The following is an 18,983-nucleotide window of genomic DNA, read 5'->3' as shown; positions in this document are numbered from 1 at the left end:
GATTTTCTTGCACCATATTGCCGCTTTTAATACTTTCTTTAGTGCGATTGCTTCTAACAGTGTTGAATTATCTCCAGCTTATTCATCATTAGAATCTTCAATTACATCAACCACAATTTTCTTTAAATTTAATTTTCGAAGATTCATCTTTTTCACTTTTATCATCCAAAAAGTTATTGAAATTAATTAATTTACGATATTATTAATATCGATTTAAATTAATGAAATCGTATAAAAGATTGATTATTTATATTACGAACTGAGGTAGTACTAATTGACTCATTCACTACAATTGGTTGGCGTTCAGGAAATGCAAAATCATCGAAAAATCAAAGAGTGTATCAATTTCAGTCACATAGTTAATGGAATTTATCATATATTTGATCATATAACTTGACCTGTACATTAAAAGAAATGGTAAAATGATTAATGAGTGAATCCAAATAATATGAATTACCAAACAATATAAAGATAAGAATGATAGTAGTCTGGAATGGAGATTCACTCTCACTCACACATATCAATAGCCCAATCAGATATGGGCCTTCTCAGTCAAAAAATTAGTTAGAAAAGCTTGGGCCAATTTATGGCCCAATTGAACCTGGGCCTCAGTAGTGAGATGCAGATTATCTTCTTTCAGCTGCAATCCCTTTGCATCAACGCACACAACATTTGGGAGATCAATTCCCAGTTGTATTGCCCTGATTTCATCCACATATTTCTTTTGAGTTCCAGATGCAAGTGCTACCTGCAATTATACCACCATATTTTCAAATATTTACAACAAGAATGATGGGGATCGGTGTGAAAATGTTGATTTGAAACAAATTAGAGAAGATTCCGGACTATTACAATTTCGTATTTGATTGCAGCCCCAAAAAATCGTAAATTATCGGTGAAAATACAGTTGATGCGCAACGTACAAACCTGAACAACAGGAAGATCGGGCAAATCCAGATCTGCACGCACATTGTGGATAAGCAGCTCCATTTTTTGCTTATACACGTCGACATCGTGCTGCGACGACGTATCGCTCTCCCCCTGGTACCACAGCAGCGCCGTGATGACGCCGCCATCTCCGCCGCTAACGGCCGCCTTCGCCCGCTTCACCATGTTCTCGTAGAGGTGCTCCCCACGCGCCCACTCCTTGATCGCCGTGCCGCCGACGGCGCAGGGCACCAGCCCGATCGCCCCCACGCGCTCCTTCACCGCGTTGGCGAACGGCATCCCGGGCCCCACGCCGCACGTCTTCTTCGTGTCGATGTCGTGGTGGAGAGTCTCACGCGCCACCTCCCAGCGGAGGTTGGCGTCCAACCGGAAGATTTTTTGGGCGTCGGGAGCGCACTCCGGTGGGACGATCCCGTCCCAGCGTTTGTGCTTGTCCACGCCTCCGCGGCCCGCCATGTTACTCTGCCCCGATAAGATGAACAACTTTTTGGCGGGCCTGGCTTCACTCACCTCCATTTTGATGGAATCGAGCTGTTGCACTTTGCTTTTACTTTTCAGAATATTTAGGTTTTGAGAGAGAGAGAGAGAGAGAGAGAGAGATGTGTTGGGTTGATTCGTTGAATGTCTATTTGGTTCAGTAATGTAAAGTGAAAGCAACTGTTTAACTATTGTTGTTTTTTTATCACTTGAAACTGACAATTTTAGGGATCCAGTTTTCATTTTTTAAGTTTTTTTCATTTTAATATACTCCTTCCTTCCATCCCCAAAATTATACTCCCTCCGTCCCATAATAAGTGGCCACATTCTTTTCGGCACGGAGATTAAGAAATTGAGTGTTACTCCCTCTGTCCACGAAAAAGTGCCCTACTTACCCCTTTTTTTTTGTCCACGAAAAAGTGCCCTGTTTACCTTTTTGTACATTCATACCCTTTACTTTTCAATTTATTTACAACTTATGTCATTAATAAATCCACACTTTTATTTAATCTATGCAATTAACCCACACAATTAACTCACTAATTAAAACTACGAAACCAACTCCCCACGCCTAATCAATCCCATTTATTTATTTATTTTCTTAATTTTCAGTTTATTTATTTATTTTTGAATTTTTAGTTTATTTATTTCCAGTTTATTTATTTATTTATTTATTTATTTCCAGTTTATTTATTTATTTTCTGAATTTTCAATTTATTTATTTATTTATTTATTTCCAGTTTATTTATTTTCCATTTTATTTATATATTTATTTTCTGAATTTTCAGTTTATTTATTTTCTGAATTTCAAGTTTATTTATTTATTTATTTTTGAATTTTCAGTTTATTTATTTTCCAGTTTATTTACTTATTTATTTATTTATTTCCAGTTTATTTATTTTCCAGTTTATTTATTTATTTATTTTCTGAATTTTCAGTTTATTTATTTATTTATTTTCTGAATTTCAAGTTTATTTATTTTTGAATTTTCAGTTTATTTATTTATTTATTTATTTATTTATTTTCGAATTTTCAGTTTATTTATTTTCCAGTTTATTTATTTATTTTTTATCTGAATTTTCAGTTAATTTATTTCCAGTTTATTTATTTATTTATTTCCATTTTATTTATTTATTTTCTGAATTTCAAGTTTAGTTATTTATTTATTTTTGAATTTTCAGTTTATTTATTTTCCAGTTTATTTACTTATTTATTTATTTATTTATTTATTTCCAGTTTATTTATTTATTTTCTCAATTTTCAGTTTATTTATTTATTTATTTTCGAATTTTCAGTTTATTTATTTATTTACAGTTTATTTATTTATTTTCTGATTTTTCAGTTTATTTATTTATTTCCAGTTTATTTATTTTCCATTTTTTTATATATTTATTTTCTGAATTTTCAGTTTATTTATTTATTTATTTTCTGAATTTCAAGTTTATTTATTTATTTATTTTCGAATTTTTAGTTTATTTATTTCCAGTTTATTTATTTATTTATTTATTTTCTGAATTTTCAGTTTATTTATTTTCCATTTTTTTATATATTTATTTTCTGAATTTTCAGTTTATTTATTTATTTATTTTCTGAATTTCAAGTTTATTTATTTATTTATTTTTGAATTTTCAGTTTATTTATTTTCCAGTTTATTTATTTCCAGTTTATTTACTTATTTATTTATTTATTTCCAGTTTATTTATTTATTTATTTTCTGAATTTTCAGTTTATTTATTTATTTATTTTCGAATTTTCAGTTTATTTATTTTCCAGTTTATTTATTTATTTATTTTTTTCTGAATTTTCAGTTAATTTATTTCCAGTTTATTTATTTATTTTCTGAATTTCAAGTTTAGTTATTTATTTATTTTTGAATTTTCAGTTTATTTATTTATTTATTTATTTCCATTTTATTCATTTATTTTCTGAATTTCAAGTTTAGTTATTTATTTATTTTTGAATTTTCAGTTTATTTATTTTCCAGTTTATTTATTTCCACTTTATTGAATCGACACTTTTGTTTAATGTTTTCTCATTTAAATGCTTTCATTTAATTCACCTAATAAAATAATGCCAAATAGTTAGTACAAGATTAGTGAAAGTAACCACAATACATTAACACTACCCTTTTAGTCTTTTACACCACCTTTACACCACCTTTTTCAGCTTTCTTAAAACCCGTGCCAGCACCCAAATGGGGCACTTTTTCGTGGACGGAGGGAGTATATGTTTTAATAGAGTGTGGCCTACAATTGTTGACCAAATTAGTGAGTAATTGTTGACTTAATTAAAGTAATTTTGGCATTTTTAGAAAGTGGCCTACAATTGTTGACCAAATTAGTGAGTAATTGTTGACTTAATTAAAGTAAACTTTTGTCATTTTTAGAAAGCAGCCACTTATAGTGGGACAGACGAAAAAGGAAATGTGGCCACTTATTATGGGACGGAGGGAGTACATGATTAACTCCGCCATAAATTTTAATAAAAAAAATATTTGTAATAATTGAAGGTATTGTTAAGTAGATTATAAGTAAATAGTTATAGTGTAAGTTAAAAAGGTAAAATTGTAAAAAATTGTATGCGAGGGAGTGTCCAAAAATAAAGTATACATAATTTTAAGAGACTGTACCAAAAGAGAAAGGTACATAATTTTGGGGACAGGTGGAGTAATAAATATGTTGATATGTTTATTTCAAAATTTTATTTTAATTATTTTGATATATCACCTATGATCTATCACACCATTTCTTCTGTATATATATCAGGCCCACCACTTGTATTATACTGCTGATACAATTATGCGACCACACCACACTATGAATAGTTATAAATAAGTATAAGGTGATGGATAAATAATAAATTTTCACTTTCAAAAAAATTCCTAACTAAATAATTTCAAAATTTTACAATAAAATTCTTCTTGAAGTTTGTCATCTTCTATTCCAAATATGTTAAGAGAGTTTTGGTAATTCTTCTTGAAGTTGTCCTCCATAACTAGACCATATCTCTATATTGAACACAAAAATCACAAGTGTTGGGGTCAATTTTAGGTCAGATGGGGTCCAATTAATTATGATTCGTCAATTATGACAATCCGTGAACTTAGAGGGTGTTTGAGTGAGCTTATAAACTCTTTAAAACAACTTATAAGCTGTTTAGTAGCTCAAAGTGTTTGGCAAAATAATTTTCTAATGAGCTTATAATTAAGTTGTAAATTTAAGTTTTAAGAACTTATAAACTCTCCAAAAAATAAGTTACTCTACTCTTATTTCTCATATTCTTATAGGCAACAGTTATTTTGCAAAAAATAACTTAACTATAATTTTTTTTCATTATATATTAATATAATTTCATCTCTTTTCGATTTTTTCTCTCTAACAATTTTTTTTTTCTCTCTAATTAAAATTTCTCTTTCTAGTTCTAGCTTATAAGTTCAATTATCCAAACATTTTGACAACTTATAAGCTCTTAAGAAATTACATCATATAAGCTCCAAGAGCTTATAAGTTCTATAAAATAAGCTTAATTAGCCAAGCACCCTCTTAGTTTAAAATTAATACGATGGTATCAAATTCAAATTTATACCGATCATGAAATTTCTCACCCTATAGAACCAATCAACCACACCAACTAAGTTTTATTCCATAGAAAGGCCATTGCACACTTACATATTGTTACAAATTATTACATAAAGAAGGAAAATGATTTAATATAAAATTCAAAAGAGTATGCGTAAATTAATTTGTGGGGGGAGTGGTGAAATTTATAGGGTGAGAAAATGGGTGAGATAAGAGTGTGCCATCATATGCCCCAACTTAATATGGGCCTCAGTAGTGATATGAAGATTGTCATCTTCAAGAGCCAACCCCAAAGCGTCCACGCAAACTACATTTGCCAAATTAATTCCCTTTTGTGCATCTCTAACCTTCTCTAGGTACTTGTCTCTTCCAGATGCAAGTGCAACCTGCAACATATATACTTATATATTCAAATTAGATTTACATCCAAGTTTTTCTCCACAAATAAATACAGCAATATTAATTAGGCGAAAATAATATTAACAAGACGCACGAAGGTGAAATTCAATTTTGGACACAAGAACATTTCTACTTCAACTAGTTGGTTAAAGGATGATGCTTAGCTTAACCGATCACATAAATCGAAGAACATGAGCTAATTAGTAATCTAAGACATGCCCTTTTGAGTTTGCATCTGTTATGATAATTAATAACTTATTTAGTGTTAGAAATGGATATTGGGCTCATTCCTCCCTTAAAAGGCCTTATAAGGGAGAGGGTTGTCTCAACATATAAAGTGGCTCATGCCACTATCTCCAATCCAATGTGGGACACTTCAATACACCCCCCGCACGTGCAGCGTGGACTATCCCAAACGCCATCTGTTGACAACGATATTGGGGGGGCCCATCATTGGATTGGGTTGGCTCTGATACCATGTTAGAAATGGATATTGGGCTCATTCCTCCCTTAAAAGGCCTTATAAGGGAGAGGGTTGCCTCACCATATAAAGTGGCTCATGCCACTATCTCCAATCCAACGTGGGACACTTCAATATTTAGGGTTTACTTAAATTTCTTTGATTTCGTTTTTGACGAAAGCATGCATGATATATATGTTACCATGATGACAGGAAGAGAAGGCAAATGGAGATCTTGACGCAGGTTGAGAATAAGCTTCTCAATATTGTGTCCATACAAATCAGCATCCTCCTTCAAGAAGGTGTCCTTCTCCCCATGATACCACAGCAACGCCGCGATCTCCCCGCCGTGCGCCGCGGCCGCCTTGGCCCGCTTCACCATCGTCTCGTAGTGCTCTGCCCCTCGCACCCAATCCTTCATCTGCGTACCTGCCGCCGCGCACGGCACCAGCCCCACCACGCCCACCAGCTCCTTCACCGCGTTGCCGAAGACCAGCCCGGGCCCCACGCCGCACGCTCTGTGGCCATCCAGCCCCTGGTGGAGGGGCTCGTGCGCTACCTCCCACTCCAGCCCCGCGTTCAGCCGGAAGATCTTGTCGCCGTCCTCGGCCGCCTCAGCCGGGACCTTGCCGTTCCATTGATGCCTGTGGACGCCGCCGCGCCCCGACATGTTGCTCTGCCCACCTAAGATGAACACATGTTTGACGGGCTTCATGTTGTAAGCTTCTAGCTTATGTTTGATGATTCTCAACTTTTTTTTTTTTTGTGGCAAATGTTGAGAAATTTTCATTGAGTGGACTTGGTTTTGTATAGGAATAGGAGTACCATAGGATAGCCATATAATATTGTTATTATTATTATTATAATTAAGCTTGAATTTTAAATACTACTTGTGCTTCTTTCACTAAATGAAGAATTATACTTCTATTAGCAAATTGTAGGTCCAGAATTGTTCTAGTTGACTTTGTTGCGGAAAGACTTTGAGGGCCCCAACAATTTATTAATTTTAAATCAATTTTGAAACAAAATATACACATAGTCAATATTTTATGTTAGTCAAAATTACATGGTAAAAGAAAATTTTATTTATATGGATAAATTTGTGGAACTAATAGTTACTGTCACCAAAATACATGTTGTATATCGTGTAACAGTATAAAATACATTATTTTACATTTTTTTTTGACAAAATAATATAATAGTAGTAAAAGTGTGTACTTTTTCGCAATTGCACACTTTTACATTGTTACATACTCCATTCGTCCACAAAATGAATATTCATATTTCTTTTTGGTCCGTCCACCAAATAAGTATCCATTTTCTTTGATAAGTGTATCCCACATAATTCACTCACAATAAAAGTGGGCCCCTTAATTATTCCACTTACACACACTTAAACAATTTTTTAAAACTCGTGTCACCCCCAAATGGGTACTCATTTCGTGGACGGGGGAAGTACTTTTGTGAAAAATGTTACACACTTTTGCGAGAACAGTTTATAACAATTCTAAAATACAATGTTACATGATTTTTGCAACTATTATACGATTTTCTAAAATCGTATAACTACACACTATTTTTACAAAGGTGTGTAACATTCGCAAAACTTTGAAGGCCACAACGAACGAGGCGGCGGCGACACTAAAGAATCGAGAGAGAAGAGAGAGGGTAGGAGGTGGAGGCGGTGAGGTGCTAGAGATCGAGGCTAAATTAATATATACCATGTGATCATTATATCTACGGTCTAGATATAAGATCTACGAAAAAATATGTGTGATGAACAAAGTTAATAACATTAACGAATAAATCAATGTACGATAATCATATTAAATTAAGGTGGTAAAACTTTTCCCCCTTCAAAATTCAAACTCATGATCAAATGTTGTTCGTGTGTTTTATTACCTTATTCGTTAATCTCAATTCACATGATTAATCCCAATCGTAGGATTTTAATATATGACATTTTAGATTTAATCTTATTTCTCATTTTAAGGATCTTTCTCATTTGATCAATTTTTTTTTATGTATTAGTAACACTTATCAAATCATTTAAGCTCTCCTCGAATATACACTCTAATTCCTATATAATTATATATTCTTGGAATCCCTCTCTTTGTGTTGTGCTTCGATCCGTTCATGTATCCTTCCACTAACAATAGTCGTTCTTTGTCCGTACCTTGTGCAACGACGATCACTTCTAACTTTTCTCCAAGTGTCACACTTACAATCTCAAGTAATTGCTTGAGTAAAAGTTTTAATTTTCTAATATTTTTATTACATATAAAATATTGCTCTCTTCATCCACAAAAAATAGTCTATTTTTATCATTTTAGGACGTCCACAAAAATTAGTACCCTTTTCTTTTTGAAAATTTTCTATTACATGGTGTGTCATTTTCTTCACTCATAATATAATTATTTAAATAAATAATTAATTAATAATTATTATTATTAACACTATTTATTAAGTTAGATCATTTCTCTACTCACAATACACTAACTATTTTTATTACAACTCGTGTAGTCCCATTTTAGAACTATTTTTTGTGGACGGAAGGAGATTAACTTTATATACTGATTACTTTAACTTTAAACAAAAAGAAAATTTTCTAAATTAAAATCGATATGATCATGAAATTTTCAAAATATTAAGTTTTGGAATTTCTTTAGTCTGCGCGTTGCGAGAGCGATGTGTTAGGTTGAATGTCAATTTGGTTTAGTCTGGCAGAATTAAATATATGTCAGATTTTTTTATTTTTATTTTTTGAAAAAAAGAAATTGATATAGTTTCTTTAATGTAAAATGAAAGCAACTGTTTAACGATGCTTTTAAGTTGTGGTAAAAAAAAGTGCTTTTAAGTTTTAATCACTTGAAACTGAAAAATTTTAGGGGTTCAGTTTTCATTTTTATAAATTTTTTTATTATAATAATATTCAGAATATGTTGATTATTTTATTTCAAAATTTAAAAATATTTTAATCTTATATATATCACCTTTTTTAGGAACAATCATCAACTTTTGTTACAGATACGAATACCCTTAATCTGAAAATGGCTATAATTTGATGCTCAATTCGAGTGCCAAATTCTGTGCCCAAGCAACAATACAAGTTCAATTTCCTTTGAATTTTAGTCGTACTTTCACAGTATAGCCATGATTGTTTCTCTAAAATTGAGCTTGCTCTTGTTCGGCTTAAAAATAAATCTTCTTTTGCAAATATGCTAAAGAGAGTTGTCCCCACAAGTCCAATTCACATCTCTAAATTGAACGCAAAGATTAGAAGTAGAAGTAGAGGTATTAAAATAGACTTTTAGTTGTGCCTTAGAAACCATCTTTATTCCACATAAATCAACAACATAGGATATTGTACACTTTATGTATTGTTACAAATCACATACAAAATCATACCATCATGTCATATTATATTATATGAAGAAGATATAATAAGAAAATGAATACACAATTGAAAAGAGCATTGGCAATTCTGTGAGGGATGTAATGGCCAGATATTGGAGTGGTGAAATTTATTGGGAGAGAAAATGGGTGAGATAAGAGTGTGCCATCATATGCCCCAATTTAATATGGGCCTCAGTTGTGATATGAAGATTGTCTTCTTGAAGAGGCAACCCCAAAGCGTCCACACATACTACATTTGGCAGATTAATTCCTTTTTGTGCATCTCTCACCTTCTCCATGTACTCTCTTCCTGATGCAAGTGCAACCTGCAACATAGTTTATTCACATAATTGCATTCAAGTTTTTATACACAATTATATGCATCACTAGATAATATAAATCAAAAGCACAAAGAAGAAAAAAGCTCAACTACAATGTCGCTCTATATGCAACAGTAACGCGCTTAATATAACGCGACACTGTAGCAATCGATATTTTAAAAGCAGATTTAGCGCAAGGTTGGAGAGATTTATGCTGGAAAAAGGCACTGCGCATCTTCGTTGAAGATGGTAACTCGTCGAAAAACATATATTTGGGCCTAATTAGAAGAAAAAACTTATTTAAGTGAATGCACTGACCAGGATGACAGGAAGAGAAGGCAAATGGAGATGTTGACGCAGGCTGAGAATAAGCTTCTCAACATTGTCTCTATACAAATCAGCATCCTCCTTCAAGAAGGTGTCTTTCTCCCCTTGATACCACAGCACCGCCGCGATCTCCCCCCCGCGCGCCGCCGCCGCCTTGGCCCGCTTCACCATCCTCTCGTAGTGCTCTGCCCCCGGCGCCCAATCCTTCATCTGCGTCCCCGCCACCGCACACGGCACCAGCCCCACCACGCCCACGCGCTCCTTGAGCGCGTTGGCGAAGGCCAGCCCGGGCCCCACGCCGCATGTTCTGTTGGCGTCGAGCCCCTGGTGGAGGGGCTCGTGCGCCGCCTCCCACTCCAGGCCGGCGTTCAGGCGGAAGATCATGTCGACATCGGCGGCGGACTCCGGTGGGACGACACCGTCCCATTGATCCTTGTGGACGCCGCCGCGGCCCGACATGTTGCTCTGCCCACCTAAGATGAACACTTGTTTGGCCATGTAAGTTTCTAGCTTCTGTTTGATGAATCAGATTTTGTTTGTTTTTTGCAAATGTTGAGAAATTTTCATTTAGTGGAAGGACTATAGGAGTATCATAGGACAGCCATATATGTAATAATGTTATTTTTAATTGTTTGTTTGATTAAGCTTGAGTTTGCAATATTGCGCTTCTTTCGCTAAATGAAGAATCATATTTCTATTTAGCAAACTGTACAGCAATGGCTTCAGTTGACTTTGTAGCAGGTCGAGAATCGTTCTAGTTGACTTTGTTGGAGATATGAGTTTTAGCAAATTAATTTATATTATAGATAACATGATAACTTATAGTGACACCTTCTACGGCGTGCCATCAGCTTGCTGGTCAGCTACCTTTGATGAGATCATTTCTTCATTATTCATTTGAAAATCCTTTATCATTATATACTTCATAGAAACAATAGGGCCGAATCACCCTATTCAATATACAACATCAAATTTTGTCCACCATTTGAAAAAACATAAATTTTGGTCATCTTTTGTATGTCATGACTATTCTACCCTTCTCTCTCTCTCCTCTCTCTTTCTCATCTCCCTCTCTCTCTAGCTGCTCATCTCTCTTTCTCATCTCCCTCTCTCTGCTCCAGCGGCTCCTCTCTCTTTCTCATCTCCCCCCTCTCTCTCTCCAGCGGCTGCGCGGCAGCAGCGCCGAGCTTGGAGAATTCGTCGGAGCTCTCGCGGCGGTGGTGGAGGAGATCTTCCATCTCTCTCTCTCCAGCGGATATCGCTCTCTCCTCTCTCTTTCTCATCTCCCTCTCTCTCTCTCTCCAGCGCGCGGCGGCGGCAGATCTGGTCTGATGAGGCGGCGGCGGTGGATCTGATCTAATCGTTGCGCCGCCTCCTCCATTGGCAGATCTGATCTCCGCCTCCTTCGATTTCAGCCATGGCAGATCTGATCTGATCTGTGTGCTGCACGTATGGCACTTATGGCACTATTAGTGCCATAAGTGTAGGGGTGGGAAGATAGGGTTCGGGTATAGGGTACCCGAATATTCGACCCGAAAAAATCGGTTATCGGGTACCCTATACCCGAAAAATTAGGGACCGGGTTCGGGATCGGGTATTTAGGGTGGGGAAAAATCGGGTATCGGGTATACCCGAAATACCCGATTTTTATTAAATATATATTAAATTATTTAATTAAATTTTAATTCCTTAATTTCAATTTTCAAATCAAAGGAGTGAACTACTGAACTGTAACCCTACCTACAAAATTTTCAATTTTCAATTTTGATTTGATGTTATATACTCCCTCCGTCCGCCAAGATTATGTAAAAATTACTATATTTGGCGTCCGCCAAGATTATGTCACTTTCCTTTTATGGCAATGGTCCCACCATCCTCTTTAATATTTTATCCTTACTAACACTCTTTATTTACAAAAAACCCACTAAAAATTCAATCTCAACCACACATCTCATAAAGTGGTGGGACCCTTTCTCCACTACATCAAAATCATCACCAATTTTATTAAATCTCGTGCCCAAGAAATTTTACATAATTTTGGCGGACGGATGGAGTATTATTTATTAATACAGCTTTTCGATTTTTTTTTAAAAACAAATCGGGTATTTTCAGGTATTAGGGTACCCTAATACCCGATTAAGGAAAAGCGGGTACCCTAATACCCGAAATACCTGATTTTACACAGTTTGACCTGAAACATGTAATTTTGACTGGGTAATTAGGGTACCCGAATACCCGAGTCGGGTATTAGGGTACCCGATTTTTTTTCGGGTTCGGGATCGGGTATCGATTTCCCGTCTTAATCGGGACCGGGTACCCGATTTTTTCGGGTAGGGTACCCGATCCCGACCCGATTCCCAGCCCTACATAAGTGCCATAAGTGCACACTTCCCCCTAGGGTTTAGATATTCCGACCATTTAGGGTTTAGATTATCCATTTGAGGTTTAGATGTTCCATTTAGGGTTTAAATGATGTTGTTGTTTCTGTATTTGTGCTGCACGTATGGCACTTATGGCACTATTAGTGCCCAAAATGATTATTTTACTTGATTTTATTTTGGATTTCCCTTGGCACTTATGGCACTATTAGTGTCATAAGTGCCAACGGAAATCCAAAATAAAACCAAAGTAAAATCTTGGCACTTGTTGGGGATGGATCCAACAATTATGGATAAGGACGTCGGGGTCGTCCGGTACGATGGGCACTAGCAACCTGAAACACGAACAACGTTAGAGCCTTCCTTGGAGCACCGGTGGGGGTGTCGATGGAAGGGCCTCCGACGCTCAAGTCAGTAAACAATATTAATAAAAATCGTATTGAAAGCAATTGAAAGTAAATGAAAGATTAAATCGGGTCGATCTGGTCGACGGAGTTGAAGGCGATTGAGCAATGAGCAAAGGTCGTTGGGTCGTCTCGGTTGATCTGATCACCGGAAAACCTAAAGCTGAGAGCGTGGAGGCAGAATAGTGTGTGAGGGGAGAGAAGAGCGAGAGAACGTGTTGGAGTGCGAATGATTGTGTGGGTCGAATGACCTAGTAAGTTCTTATTTATACCGCGATGTCCTGACGGCTAGGGTTTTGCTGGCACGTCTCCTTAAACCCTAGTCGTTCCGATATTAGGGGGATCGTATCCCTGACCTCATTCCTTTCTTTCTCCCCAAGTCGCTGCCCTATCTAGGGTTTGGGTCGATGGGCTTTGACGACCTAAAGTACGGGTTGGGCTGAATTAATTGAAATTAATTCAGTTTTTCGGATTGGGCTAGGTGCTTGGGCCGCGAATATTTATTCGAATGGGCCATACGAAATTTGCCCACTACAGTTTGTCCCCCACTCTCTAGTTTGATATTTATCAAATAGAGAGTAAAACTATTAAATATTAAATTTGTTGCGACGAGGTGGCTCGTGTATACTCAAGCGGGGAATTCCGATAGCCAGTAAAATTTGAAGTAATTTATGAATTTAGGGACCGAAAGTAGTTTTCATTCCAGTATATGTTACTGGTGTATCTATGCCGCAATTGTGCATATTAAGCTTTAAGATAAGTTGATTTGGGCCCCAAAATTTCGTGGGCTTCTAAAACCTACAACACATAGCTTATTTTAATTTGGGTTTAAGAATTTGTTGGCCCACAAACACTTATGGGCGGTAATGGCCCAAGAATAATAGGCTGATACGCGAATGGGGCGCTAGGGTTTCTGAGAACCTAAGGCGCCGCTTTGTGGGAGAAAGAGAAAAATGAGAAGACGAGGTGGAGCGTCTCGGGGCGGCGACTGCCGCGTTGGTTGCTCCGACGGCCGTGAAAGGAAGCGAGGTTTCTCGCGGAGTTTCTCGACGCCTTGTGCTCTGGACCGGCGGATCTCTTTTAGAGGTAATGTAGCCTTACAAAACTAGGGGGCGACGGCGGTTCATGGTGGCTTCATGAGGAAGCGGTGGTGATCTGCCACCGTATTTATTTACAGTCGGCGGCGCACAGTTTTGGTAGAGGCAACCCACGCCGAGGTGGCCTCGGTTTTTATCACCGTGCCCTGTAGTCTTCAAATCCGATTGGTGACAGATCTAGGCGGGGCGTGCCGAGGTGGTCTCGACTCTGAGGCTACGTCGGCCTCACCGCTTTTCCAGAGGTGGCGGTGTTTCCCGCTGCGACTTCTGCCGGTTTCAGTGTGGATCCGGCATTGGCGGACTCCTCATAGGCGCCGCGTGGTTTCCCCAAAGAGAAAGAACGAGAGCCCGGGGGGATTACCGTCGTGGGTCGAGAAGGACGCCGCTGATGGAAGCGGTCGTGGCTCAGGTGGTGGCGTCCGTCGAGAATTGGAGATTGGCAGTAACAGATCCCGGTGGTGCGTGCCGCAGAGGCTCTGGATCTGCCCGATTTTGTCCGATTCTTCGCCGGCTCCTGTTTGGGCGGCGGCGGTCTAGACGAAGACGCCCGCCGGAACTTTAAGGAAAGGTGAGTTCGATGCACGCTATTAGTTCCGGCAGCCATGTTCAACGAAACTTGAAGAAGGCAGCGAGCATGAGCTTCTCGCTAGTTTTGGTGATATTGCAGAATTTTTTGATTCCTCTTTTATTTTTTATTTTTTTTCCTCCCATTTTCTGGGTATGAATAAAAATGTAAGATGAACTTCTTGTAAGATTGAGCCGAATTGAATGAAGCTTTTCTTATTTTGTTGTTGGATACATGGAACTTGCATTATAGAATTTCTTGTTTTCAGCTTTGATTTCGTGAATAAACAAAAGTTGGTCGCATGTGTTCTTTGTGAATTTCTGGAGTTGAGATTAGTGTAGATTTGTGGATGATAGGGTCGATAGGGTTGATGCTTGAAAGTAGATATGTTGGTGCAGCAGGTTGATGTGGTTGATAGGGGCATTATTTTGCCTTAGTTTGTTTTGTGTAGTGGAAAGTGGGGATACTAGGTCGATGGGGTCGTTTGGGGCATTATTTTGCCTTAGTTTGTTTTGTGTAGTGGAAAGTGGGGATACTGATGCACTAGGTCGATGGGGTCGTTTGGGGCAATATTTTGCCTTGGCTGATGGAGTATTACTCAAGTTAGCTGTGGATAGGTTGATCAGGGCGATAGGACCACTATTGGGTAATTTGTAAGTTGGCTAGGGACATAAAGGTTGATGGGGTTGAATGAATGTTAAACAATATAAAAAAGGTAGGAGCACATGGGTGATAGGGTCTAAAGGCCTCTGCGATTTTCAGACCTTGGGTCTTTGAATTTAATTTGACCAATGACATTAATAAAAATGATGAAAAAGAGGTTGGTGAAAATATTGATTTTCGAGATTCTATAAAGTGGGGAGCATGTTCCCCATTTTTCCCACACAAAATTTTGAGGCATTTGGAGTTGAGAGCTTGAAGTTGGAAGAGTGGAATCTTAGAGAGAGGATTTTTGGAGGAGATAGAGAGAGGTTGGTTTACCCTTCACTATCTTTAAATGTTCTTGATGAATTTCTTTTGATATCCCAAGCATGTTAGCTAGGATTTTTGTCGTATTTTGCTTTGAGCTTTAGTCGATTCTCCGTTTGTCGTATTCGATTTTGATCCAAACTTGTTGTAAATATTTGCGTATTTACTGTTTGTTGGAGCATGTTAAATTTTTCTAAGTATGAGGACTAGTGAGCCCATTAGGGGCGATAGGGGCGATAACCTTGTGCATGAAGATTGTAGATTTGGGCCCATTGGGGCGACGGGGGTGATAACCTCTATGCGAAATAAATTAAAATTTGACTCCATGGGGGTGATACGGGTAATAACCGTTATGCATGAAAATTGATGACTTGTGCCCAACGGGGTGATAGGGGCAATAACTTTTATGCATAGAAGCTTATGAATCGGGCCCAACAGGGCGATACCCTTATGTGTAATAAATAGAAACTTGGCCCCATTGGATCAATATGGACGATAATTTTCACATAAAAAATTAGGAATCGGGCCCAGCAGGGCGATAGGGGCGATACCCTTATGTGTAATAAATAGAAACTTGGCCCCATTGGATCAATAGGGACGATAATTTTCACATAAAAAATTAGAAATCGGGCCCAACAGGGCGATGGGGGTAATACCCCTTAAGCATAATAAATTAGGACTTAGCCCCATGGGGTCAATAGGGGCAATATGATCTACATGCTTAACATATATAACCTAAAATAAGGGCAAAGAGATAATATAGCCAACACTTTAAATGTATGATAACGACTGATAAGCCCCGATGGGGGTAATTTGGTTGATGACTTTCAAATATGAAAAGTAGAAGCTAGGCCTCATTTGGGCGACACGGTCATTAATATCACAATATTCATGGTAGTGTAAAGGTCAAGCATGCTCTTATAAAATTAAAGATGATGTTGGGCAATGGAGTCGTACCTGTTTATTTGAGTGAATCACCCTTGTACAAATGCATTCTTATTATCCTTAACACTACTTGATTGGGTTGGGGCGGTCCTTGTGCTCACATGGCCTTCATCCTTGCTACTTTAGGGGCTTTGATTATTATGTCACGTGCACGAGAAGGATCAATCGGGTCGTCAAGTAGGACTCAATATTCGGTTGATGAGGATGAGGATAACGTGTTAGACATTCCTACTGGAGTGGAGATCGGGGCTTGGCGAGGTGAATCGGGTGATTCATCTCAAGAGATGGGCTTAGGGACTAATAGTGCTGACGGACTTTACGGGGTTAAGGTTAATGAGACATTTTTGTTGGGTAAGAACCATCCCTCAAAATTCACCAACATAAACCAAATGTATAACCTTCGAATATTATACAACATACCTAAATGGGTTAGCCTTCACGCACCTGGTACGGCCCTTAGGGCGGATCATAGTGTCGCGGGTTGGGTGTGTATGTATGAGAAGGCCTTCAAAGAGGGTCTACGACTTCCTCTTCCCCGCTTGGTCCTAGAGTTCTTGCATTATTATCATATCTCACCGGGTCAACTCATGCCTAATGTCTGGCGAGTGTTGATGGGTATGCAAGCTTTTGGAGAACTGAAGGGCTTCGAGGTCGATCTTGAAGATGTGTTGGCTACTTACACGGTTCAAGAAAATAACATGGAGAGAGGGCGATACCAGTTATCACGGGGAAAAAAGCTTCCCGAATTAGTTTATGGTGTTACGGATTCTGGTTTGGCCTGGAAAGAAAAATATTTTTTTATGAACTATGACGCCCTTGGCTACCTGACGGGCTATGATATTCCATCAGCTTGGTGTAATGCCCGTGAGTATTTTTGGGTTGATCGGGTCATTATGGTTTAAATTTCTTCTAACTTGACATTTTTTCTTTGTTGGTTTGTTTTGTAGGACGTCTCGACGTTCCTTGGCCGGTGAGTAATAGAAATTTGGAGAGAAGAAGAGCACGTTTCACCACATTTCCTAGCAACCAGAGGCATTTGAAAGTTATCTTGGGAGAAGAGAGTTTAAGACAGACTACTTTGTGGAGTTCCGTCCCTCCTGGTCCAGAAGGTATTGTTTTTCCTTCAACTAGTGCTCACTCCGAGCTTATCTTGTCTATTTGGGCCTCGGAGGTTTTAGGGCATAGCGGCAGTTTTCACCCGGCTCTACACGACTTGACTTTGGATGAACGGGCTTATGCAGACTACGTGATGTCGCACCCTAAGATGAATCTTCTTCCAGAAAAGGATAGCTATGAAACTTACTTGAAGATGCGGGAGAAGAAGAAGGCATCTGGCAGGGGCAAGAAGGGTGTTTCAGGTAGTGAGCCCGTTAGTGAATCCGACGTCCAAGTAGTCGAACCGTCGGGGCGGTCAAAGAGGAAGAAGAAAGCAGCGCCTTTTGAGGTCCCGGACTACTCCGATGGCTCTATCCATCTCACACTTCCTAGTGGGACTTCAGCCCAGACCGACTATGATTCGTGTGCGGATCATTTTGAGCGTCTGTTGCTAGAGGACGACCGCGCTAGGATGTTGAAGGTTGGCGTGGTTGATTCTGCCAGCACTGCCGCCCGTCTTGCGTTTCAGGTATGGTTAGGGTTGATTTTCATATTCATATTTATAACTATCTTTGCACGATTCATATTTGGTATAATCGAACTCTTTTGTTGCTTGTTTGATGTAGGGCTATCAGTATACTCTGTTCATGAAGGAGCAGTTGGTAGAGGCGGCTGACCAGCTCAAGGTGGCTCTGAGAGAGCAAGACGCCCTTCGGAAGGAACTCGAGGAAGAGAAGGGTCGTTATGAAACGGCAGAGAAGGAGCTGAGGGATGAGCTATCCTTGAAGAGTCACCTGATTTCTACCCTTCAATCTCAGATAGGGCAGTTGGAGGCAACTTTGGAGGTCCGAGAGGAGGAGCTTCGGTTTAGCCATCTTCAGACGGTCGTTCTTACCCGAGGTGAGATGATGAAGGAGTTCAAGGAAGGGAAAGCGGGTTCCTGGAACGTAGAGAAGGGCATACGTGAGATGGAGGATGTACTACGTGACAGGGCTGAAGGAGTGGGAGTGGTTGATGCCACTACTGACGGCGAGGGCGACGGGGGCGATGACTAGACTTATTTGTAGTTGAAACTTCTTCGAACAATTTCTATTTGGTTATGTAATAGTAATTAGGCTCTTCGAACTTGATATTATCTACTTTTCTCCCCTAGTTTGAGTCTAGTCTCTTTTGGCTAGATTTGGACTTGGTATTTGTAGGACATGTCATTTCCGGTATATCCGGCCCGATCAGGTGGTTCGCTCTTTGATGCTTTATTCGACATATGTCTGAAGTTTATGAATTGAAAGATCATATTTTTAATTGCTTGGCGTAAGGTTCACTAGGTATTTGATCTAAGATTTCCTAAGGGTTGAAACCCACGTGATGTGTGCTCAAATTTTTTCCTTGGTTAAATGAGAAATGGTTGGTTGAAGGGGTGGGGGGCTGCGCTCCTTAGAGCTGCCTACATACCCTTAAGAGGGATCAAGCCCGAATGTAGTTCTGACCTGCATAGAAAGGTCAGTAATTGTAGAAGATGATATGGGTCTCGGAAGACCTTATTGAAATAAAGTGAAATTTGTAGAGTTTAGGGTCAAGCGTGGTACTGCTTGAGATGTAGGGCGTTCCAACTGTTGTTGATTTCA

At 38.4% G+C, this 18,983-nt stretch overlaps 4 protein-coding genes across 4 annotated transcripts; 1 reads left to right on the top strand and 3 right to left on the bottom strand.

The window, feature by feature from the left end:
- Nucleotides 1-426: 426 nt before the first annotated feature.
- On the bottom strand, nt 427-1,645 carry LOC131000892 (probable carbohydrate esterase At4g34215). Its single transcript, XM_057927032.1, has 2 exons — nt 928-1,645; nt 427-748 (listed from the first exon to the last, which is right to left on the bottom strand). The coding sequence occupies exons 1-2, from the start codon at nt 1,462-1,464 to the stop codon at nt 533-535; spliced, it is 753 nt and encodes a 250-aa protein (XP_057783015.1). The 5' UTR covers nt 1,465-1,645; the 3' UTR covers nt 427-532.
- A 3,388-nt stretch (nt 1,646-5,033) lies between these two features.
- Nucleotides 5,034-6,656, bottom strand: LOC131000890 (probable carbohydrate esterase At4g34215). The gene is made up of 2 exons (XM_057927030.1): nt 6,065-6,656; nt 5,034-5,389 (listed from the first exon to the last, which is right to left on the bottom strand). Exons 1-2 carry the CDS (start codon nt 6,650-6,652, stop codon nt 5,189-5,191), a joined length of 789 nt encoding a protein of 262 aa, XP_057783013.1. The 5' UTR covers nt 6,653-6,656; the 3' UTR covers nt 5,034-5,188.
- A 2,520-nt stretch (nt 6,657-9,176) lies between these two features.
- LOC131000901 (probable carbohydrate esterase At4g34215) lies at nt 9,177-10,821 on the bottom strand. Its single transcript, XM_057927043.1, has 2 exons — nt 9,897-10,821; nt 9,177-9,584 (listed from the first exon to the last, which is right to left on the bottom strand). The coding sequence occupies exons 1-2, from the start codon at nt 10,401-10,403 to the stop codon at nt 9,387-9,389; spliced, it is 705 nt and encodes a 234-aa protein (XP_057783026.1). The 5' UTR covers nt 10,404-10,821; the 3' UTR covers nt 9,177-9,386.
- Nucleotides 10,822-17,191: 6,370 nt separating this feature from the next.
- LOC131000887 (uncharacterized) lies at nt 17,192-18,621 on the top strand. The gene is made up of 3 exons (XM_057927026.1): nt 17,192-17,372; nt 17,505-17,887; nt 17,985-18,621. Exons 2-3 carry the CDS (start codon nt 17,513-17,515, stop codon nt 18,411-18,413), a joined length of 804 nt encoding a protein of 267 aa, XP_057783009.1. The 5' UTR covers nt 17,192-17,372; nt 17,505-17,512; the 3' UTR covers nt 18,414-18,621.
- The last annotated feature ends 362 nt before the right edge of the window (nt 18,622-18,983 follow it).

The sequence above is a fragment of the Salvia miltiorrhiza genome, chromosome 8 (genome assembly GCF_028751815.1).
Source record: "Salvia miltiorrhiza cultivar Shanhuang (shh) chromosome 8, IMPLAD_Smil_shh, whole genome shotgun sequence".
Lineage (NCBI taxonomy): Eukaryota > Viridiplantae > Streptophyta > Magnoliopsida > Lamiales > Lamiaceae > Salvia > Salvia miltiorrhiza.
The sequence above is the reverse complement of the archived record's forward strand: the minus strand, read 5'-3'. Positions and strand labels throughout refer to the sequence as shown.